The sequence below is a fragment of the Gastrolobium bilobum genome, unplaced genomic scaffold (genome assembly GCF_033153095.1).
Source record: "Gastrolobium bilobum isolate Gb01-03AN ecotype WA unplaced genomic scaffold, APGP_CSIRO_Gbil_v1 utg30383, whole genome shotgun sequence".
Taxonomy (NCBI): Eukaryota; Viridiplantae; Streptophyta; class Magnoliopsida; order Fabales; family Fabaceae; genus Gastrolobium; species Gastrolobium bilobum.
The window spans coordinates 42,040-50,835 of record NW_026896919.1 but is presented as its reverse complement, the minus strand read 5'-3'; the positions used below and the strand labels follow the sequence as shown (position 1 = coordinate 50,835).

Here is an 8,796-nt window from a genome sequence, read left to right as displayed (position 1 = left end):
AAGCAAAAATATATTTATTTTAGAATCTTTATAAATTAAAATAATAATATACTTTAAATTAAATTAAGAATAAATACATCTTTACCTACTGTCCTCAAAAGATAAGTTGACTTTTACTCTCTCTTTTTCCCCTCTCACTGTACAGTCATAGACTACCCTCTCCTTTAATAATCAGACTATTGTGTATACGACCTAACCAATAAAATAACCAACGACATTACTAATGTTCAAATTGCCTAATGTGTATACGACCTAATTAACCACTAAAATAAAGGTTATAGAAACTTATCCTTAGTAACTTTAATTCGTTCTATAGAGAACGATAATATTAATTTTTTTAATGAAATTGTTTGTCATGGTCAAGAGTCAAGATTAACTTAGACCATAGAAGTTTCTTTGCCTGAAAACTATTTGACAAGCCTAACTTGTATGTCTTTGAAAGATCTTGATCAATAATAACTCGACAACCTTTGTTATCTTTTTGTTTAACAAATATATATATCCTAAAGCTTAAAGACAACAGAAGCATAAGTGGGATACAAGGATCACTTGAGGGGAGGAAAAAATAAAGAGGAAACTTACCTACTCAAAAAAAGAAAAGGATCACTTGAGGGGGGAGAAAATAAAGAGGAAACTTACCTACTTAAAAAAATATATATATATTTAATTTTTTATTAAAGTGCTCGATTCTTCTGACGACAAATAGACATGTTTTTAGTCGAAGAGACCCCACTAGCCCTTTAAAGCTCGAGGAATATATGATGAGATACTCCAACCCAAATTACAAAGGAAAATCCCATGATCAATTTTTTTTAATTGGGCATGCCACTGTAGAAATAGCAAGTGGACTTATGTTAGTTCTAGGTTGGGCTGGGTCCAGTTTATATCAAAACTAAAGAGCCAGGTCTGAATTCAAAATTGGTGCAATTCAAAGCTGAAAATGGTTGACGTGTTCAAATTGTGTCTTGTTATCTACGGGAACGGTCTATTTTTGAACGTTGATTTGATTAGTTCCACAAGGCTTTGGAGAATAAATATAACTTAAAAAGAAGGCAATTTATATAGTTTAAACGTGAACAAGTCATTGTCATCGAATACCATTTGGTCAGTCAAACTAGTTTAGGGGCAGAATCAGCATATGAACTTCATCTGCGGGTTATTTTCAGTCTAGAATGGAGGCATAATTAATATGCGAGAAAATATTTGAATGCTTGAATTCTCAATCAAGGATTCCTGGTCATCTCTTTTACGGTCTTTTTTTTTTTTTGGCACTTGTGAAGTCACATCATATAAATCATAAATGTAATATCTTACTTACCTCAACCAATTATAATTTATAGGAGACCCCGCTTGCTCAGTTTTGCTCCAGCGATTATACTAATTTGGATACCATGCTTGCTCACATAATCTAATAATGGATTTTTTATGACATGTCAACTGATAGCCTAAGAAAACTTGTACGGTTTTGGTTGACATAAATCAGATTAGGTATTTCTTTTTTCATCCAATTTTTTAAAAGGAAGAATATACTTATCACCAAAAAAGTTTATTACTTTTACAACTAATCTAATCATCGTTGATTTCTGTCAATCTAAAGGTTATAATTTATTGAGAATTAATAATTAATTAATAAATATGATTCAATAATTTTCAATAAATTATAACAGTTAGATAAACAAAAATCAATGGTGATTAGATTGGTTGTAAAGATGGTAAACTTTTTTAGTGATAAATACATCCTGCCCAACCCCCAAGGGTAGCTCAGTTGGCAGCTGAGCTTCTAAGGGATTGCTTGGTGCAGGGATCAAACTCTGCCTCAAGCTTAGTGCACTCACTGTTACAGTGAGGGGCTAGCCCAAACGGGCCGTATCCCGAGGGCATAGTGCCCGGAGAAGGTTGAATGGAGATACCTCCTGACAATGTACCAAAAATATATATATATATATATATCCTGACCCATTTTTAAATATCTTTTTTTCTATATTAAGTTGGTAAGAAAAACACGCAACCATTCCTGAAATAGCCACCTCTATGAATTGGTTTGTTGACAAAGATTATTTTTCTAATGACTCCTGTGCATAATATAAATTTATTTCTTATATAGGAGGAACTAACATCTCAACATATTAAATTGTATATATGAATATATTAAAAGGTTTTTGGGAGAGGTTATACTTACTACAAACATCATGATGTGTTGTTGGATTCATGTGATTATTTTAATTTACATAGTATGGATTTGTTTGTTGAATCTGACGAAATATTTGTTATTTAGTTTGAGCATTTTGCTTTTGAAAGTGACTTAAATGCAGATTGTATGAGTTTTGTTGTGATTCATGATTTTGTTTGGACGTTGAAATTATGATTTTTGGTTTAGCAACAGAATTTGAGTATTTTGTAAAGTTGATTCATGATTTTGTTTGAAAGTTAAAAATTAACAGACTAACGGGCTAGGCCAGACTATTTGTTTTTTTATAAACGGGTCAAGTCAAGCTAACAGTTTGACTCGTAATAGGCTTGAGTCAGGCCAAATTAAAAAAAATTTGGCGTAGGCTTAGACTGTTCGAGACAAAGCTTGGTCCAACCCAGCCCACTTTCACTCCTAGTTGTGAAGAGTTTGGGTAATTTGAATAGGTCATAGATTTAAACTTTAGTGCAATTATTTGTATAAAAAAAAGGAGAGAAAAGAGAAAAGATGATCATAAACGCGGGTTGGACTCCATATATCTAGAAACCAGACCAGACCAGAAAAAGGACTTACTAGCTTTTTCTGTTTTCGCTCTATTCGTTCCACTTCGTATTCTCGTGTGTATCGCAGCCATAACAATATTATATATCAAAATATATTTCATGTGTTGACCTCGTAGTTTACTTGTCGCAGAGAGGTTGTTCACTTTTATACAGCTTCCTAGCTTGTTCTTATCAACTGCTTCGCATGAAAGAACCTGCTTTACTTTTTTTCATCCGTTAGAGGTTAGAGTTTCATTAATTCCCATTAATTAGTTTCTTATTTTGCGTTCACTTCTATGATATTTGCTGAAGAATAACGAACTTTCCGTTATGCTACTGGCTGTTTGAAACGAAGCATCAAGGTTTTCTTTTTATTATTATTATTATTAACTCTATTTCTCACGTTACAAGTTATATATCTGTTCCTCTAGATATTGATCAGATGCATGTTTCTGTTAAATATTTCAATTATTACGAAAAAAAATCTCAGTTTTGGTTTTATTTGATGGGGTTTGATGAACTGCAGGTTGCAGCCTGTGTAAATTGTAATAGAACGATATGTTCTTAGAGTCTTTTGATTGTTTTCACTTTTAAGTTAATATGATAGCTTCAGCCTTTGTTCATAATTTCATGTTTTCTCCTTCGTCCTAATGATATATTAGTTATATATGAATTTGGGGATATAATTATGAGGCAGCATGTCGTTATCAGTATGTAGTATGGACCAATAGCTGCAAAAGAATCATGTAATATGAACATATATGAATATTTGCTATTGATGGTTTAATTAATCCTACTAAAAAGTTCATTGAAGATTTTTCAGTTTTTCACATTCCGTTCCTTTGTTCTATTGTTGCAAGACAGTTTTGAAAACACCTCTGAGGCTATTTGTTCATCCATAGGTACTTCATTCAGCCGGAGATTGAAAAACAAGGTTAGAGAACCTCTTCTGTTGTAATTGTTAAGAAAATTGGAAAACAATCTAAAACCCAAGGTTGACAATTGAAGTAAAGAATGAGATTGGTGTTCAATGATGCTTCTTTTCTTTGACATGTACTTTTTTTCTTCTTTATATATTTAATCATGGTTCCGCAGGACAAGGCCTAGTGGCAGAAATTGATTATCACTCGAGTGGCTTCAAAACTACAGAACAAGATTACCCGAATTAGTTATGGGAAAGCACTTGCTTACTCCCGAGCAGTCCACTGTTCAAATTCAGAACAATAATCCAGGATGCATGTGGGGCATGTTTCAAATACTTGATTACCATCACTGGCGTGTCAAAAAGGTTTTTCCTCACAAAAAGACAAAACATGCCAGATGTAAGCAATTTGACACCACATCCTGTTTCTTTTACTCATTATTTCTTATATTTTGGGTATTATGAATCATTGCGATTGGCTTTATAATATGGAATGGACTCGTTCGTATATTTATCTTGAAGGGAATCATCAAAAGGTGTAAATAATGCAACAGAATAGAAAGGGAAAATTTAGTACATGATATTATCAGAGGAATTAATTAGAATTGATATATAAAATCAAGCCTAAAACAAAATCAGGGAATCTCTAGACTACTTATGTTAGGACACAAGGAACCTTAGGTGATTCTATGTATGCTTTGAAAGCCTTCAAACTACTATGTCATTAGTTATATATCACTCACCCTGTCTAATAAAAAAAAATTATTTGTTAGTCCTGATTTAATGAAGGAACCGGTTCAAAAATAGAGAGAAAAACTGATAGTGATTTTGTTCAAGACATTTTTCTGGCTTTGCTGATCACTTGACATTTTTCTCTCTTGAATATTCATGACCACATTTTGCTTCTGCCAAAGACTTTACGTGCTTAGCAAGCTCTTTAACCTATCTGCAGATAAGGGAAAAACCATTTTGCATAACCAAGATGAAGACCAGCAATATGGAGTTAAAGAAGCAGAACCCCTCCTGGTAAGTTCAAAAACTTCATGCTCATTTTTAAGGTCGTGGCCACAAACAATTTTAGATATATATGTGTATAATAATGTAATTAAATCTAATATAAATACCAGGTCAGGCAACATGGCGAAAAATTGAGTGCCACAGGCAAAAGTTCTCACAAAAATAGCAAAAAGGAACCACACACTGTAAAAAGGTTTAATGAAGAAAACTCGGGGAAAAACCAGGCCAGCAGTGAGTATGTACTTCATCTGGAGAAAGATAGCAAGACAACAGAAGTTGCCCTTAACCAAAAGCATATGGAAACAAACAAGCTTAACAAAGACATCTCCAATAAATTTAAGAAGGGTACTGATGTTTTGGAGGTATTTAGAGTGGAGAAGGATTTATTAGTCAAATTTCTACGAAACTTAGACGTTGGTAGGAAAAACTTCCATAAAGCTTCTCAAAACAAAGCAAGATTGACAAAATCAGGGTCATTTCCTTTAACCGCATCTTCACAGATGAGAAAAGTTAGCTCTAGTACCTTCAAACACAAGGAAAATGAAATTTGGGCCTTCCCCAAGGGAGAAAAGTTGCTTGCTGGTACTCAAGCACCAAAAATGTCTGCATCCAGTTTTGTGAAAGATATTTCTTATGAGAAGCCAATGCATTTAGTTAGTGATCTTGGCGCGGATAGTGCCATGGAACAAAAACCAAGCATTTCTTCAAGGTCCTCTCAAGGATTAACTCACAAAGGGTGGAATCAATTGGTTCTTCATCAATTCAAAGTTATAAAACAGAAGATAAAACATGCTCTTGTGGAATTCAAAAAAAGTGCTTACCAAACTTCTGTCGAAGCAATCCACCACACAGATTCACCTGAAGATAGCATTCCCAATAATGAGAAAGAGGTCTCACAAAGCTTAGATGATGGCATGATTCAAGAATATAGAAATAATAAAAGTTCAAATGAGACTGAAGCTTCTGACTATGATTCCAACAAACATGAAGTTCCCCTCATGCGAAGAACATCCTCTCTAAATGAATCACTGGATAGATATACTCAGTTGTTTGAGAAAAGCTTCAGAAAAGAAGTCAAGTGGCAAAGCTCAAAGTCTAAAAGCTTAAAACTGTCAAATGAGAATAAGTTTTCTAGAAGCAATTTGTCTCTGCCTAATCTTGAGTTTTTAGGCTTCATTCTACATGAGGCACTTTCTGATACAAATGATACAGTGGAAACTGAAAATCAGGTTCATAGAAAATCAGTGAGCCTTCATTTAAAGACAGACAAATCACCTGATCAATTTAAAGAGGCTGAGATTGCAGAAATAGTAGAAGGGAGTGACACAATTGTGAATCCTAGTCCTTTATCTGATAAGGTTGAGGAGAAAATTGATGAAGGAGTTACCTATGACCAAAGGGAGGACATATATGAGCCAGCGGTGGGAGATGGAAGTTTTCCCCAAGAAAAAGAAGAAATAAGTATGACTACCTATCTTAGCAAGGAGGTAATGGCGTCTGTTGAAACAAGTTGTGAAGACAATACATCCAGCCATGCAGAAGGTAACAAATTTATGTTAATGTGCATGAAACTAACATTATTTCTTTGAGATGCTATGTTATCATGAAGATAATTTTTTTTTCAAACTAAAAAACTGTCACTGAATGATATATTGCAGTTAATTTTTTACCCTCTAAATATAAGCCTTATGCTTTCAGCTGCAACAGAGATAATTGGTGATTGTTTTGGCCAAATTATACCAGGTGGAGAATTGAATACCCAAGACTCTACATTTGACGAATTGGAGGCTGATTTACCAAATGGAGGAAGTGTATATTCTTTGCCAGACTCTTTATCCAACACAAATGCTAGTGTAGCTGTTGAAGGCACAAACAAGAGTGATGACAATCATTTCCTGCTCTTCAAATCAGATGCAGACAACGGTTCCAATTTCAAATATGTGAAAGACATTCTTGAATTTTCTGGCTTCATGGGAAATGAGAATATTCAAATGCCATACACAGTAGACCAGCCAATAAAGCCTTCCTTATTCATGGATTTGGATGCATCTTTGAGCAATGAAATTAAATCCTCTGAAGAAGAGATTATCAACCCCTATGATCACCAACTTATTTTTAACTTAGTTAACGAGGTGCTCCTTGAAATATATGAGAGGTCACCAACTTACTTCCCAAGGCCCTTCTCCTTCAACCACCGACTCCATCCAATGCCTAAGGGGAACTACCTTCTTAATCAAGTATGGACTAGTGTTAATTCATACCTTAGCTTGAGACCAGAGTTAGATCAGACATTAGATGATGTCGTGGGTCGTGATTTGGCAAAAAGAAGTGGCTGGATGAACCTTCAACATGAAGAGGAGTGTGTAGCACTTGAACTAGAGGAGATGATCATTGATGATTTATTAGATGAAATTATCTTCTAATGAAGTTTGCTTGGACTCTATTGATGCATTATCATTTTAACACTGGCTGCTTGGTTAGTTCTACCATGGTTATGTCACTTTTGTGCTGGAAATTCTCCTAGCTGATATAAGAGCATCAGGAGAGCACATGCACTAGTTTTTGTCACATACATTATGAAGCCTTTCTTCATTGGTAAGGAGATTTTTGCCGTCCTTGTGGTCTTGTCAGGATTAATAGATAAATCTGTAAAGAAATCTAAAATAAAATAAAAAATTATTTTAGAGTTTGATTCGAGTGTGTTTTAGTTTTCGTTCATTTTGGTTAAGCGGAATAGGATTCATATCTATATTGATTGATTTTGTACATAGTAGTATTGTCTGGTCTGGAAGATGTGATGTAGAGTTGCTCATGGAGTTTTGGTGCATAGCGTGATTAATTTCCATGTAAATAACATATATTTGAGATTTCATTTCCTTTCCCTGTATTGGTAGAGACATTAATTGATGAAAAAATTATACTTATTTATAATTTTTTACAACTATATCTTAACCGATTTCCGTCAATCAACAGTTATTATCTATTAATAATTAATTAATGCGTTAATTTATGAAAATAATAATCGTTGATTGATAAAAATCAACGATTAAGATATAGTTGTAAAATATTATAAATTAAAATAGATTGTAAATATAACTTTTCTCTTACTTTTTAATACCAATATCATGCTATATGCAGTGTTTTAAAATCTCACCTCGTCCCCCGGATTGACCCGGGTCAACCCTGACCCCTCCCCTTTGAGGGTTGGGGTCACAAGTTAGACCTTATATGCATATCGACCCCTCCAACCCGCAAAACCCGGTCGGGTTTCAGTAACTCCTGGGTCAGAGGGGTCAAAGAGAGTCACTGCATATTTTTTTTTTTTAATATTTCCATGAGACAACATAGTTTTATTAAAAAAATAAAATAAAAATGCTTGCAAACCTAAATCTAATCGTTATCTTCTCTCCCAGCAACCTAGACGTCTTCAATCTTCACATTGCTGTTGTGAATCTTTTACAATTGGTAAGAATTTTACCCATTCAAATGAAATCCTTACGGTCATCGATGAAAAATAAAAACTCATTCTTACTTCCTTTATATTTTCCTTTATCATGGACCTTCTCAAAAGAGGCAGAACCGGGTCAGTATAGTGACCCCGTTAGAATATGAATTTTATACTTTGATATCTTGATACACTAATTAGGTTGTCTAACATTGATTTGTGATTGTAATTGGTGAATTATGTTAAGTATATTTTGAATTTTTGATGATTGATGGTTTGTTTTTTAATATTTTCATATAGGATATATTTATATTTATATTTTTTAATATATAAAATCGGGTCAGCGTAGTGATCCCGTGACCCCCCGGTTGAACCCGTGACCCCTGACCTCGGCTAGGTCGATGGCCGGGTCAGGTTTTTAAACACTGGCTATATGCCTCCAAAATCTGATATATTTCGATTTATTACAAAGGGAAATGTTTATTAAGAATCTTGGATTTAAATCCAAATCATGTTATTGTTAAAGGGATAGGTTATATTTACAAACTTTTTGTTTACAAACTCCTACAAACTGTACCATGTAAAGTATGTACTACCCATAATATATGATATAATTTATAAGAATTTATAAATAAAAAATTTATAAATATAACTCTGGTCATTGTTAAAAGTGAAAGGTCTT

At 33.7% G+C, this 8,796-nt stretch overlaps 1 protein-coding gene across 1 annotated transcript; it reads left to right on the top strand.

Annotated features, from left to right (window-relative positions):
* The first annotated feature begins 4,540 nt into the window (after window positions 1–4,540).
* LOC133302810 (protein TRM32-like) lies at window positions 4,541–7,092 on the top strand. Its single transcript, XM_061502633.1, has 3 exons — window positions 4,541–4,678; window positions 4,780–6,211; window positions 6,368–7,092. The coding sequence occupies exons 1-3, from the start codon at window positions 4,541–4,543 to the stop codon at window positions 7,090–7,092; spliced, it is 2,295 nt and encodes a 764-aa protein (XP_061358617.1).
* Window positions 7,093–8,796: the final 1,704 nt, after the last annotated feature.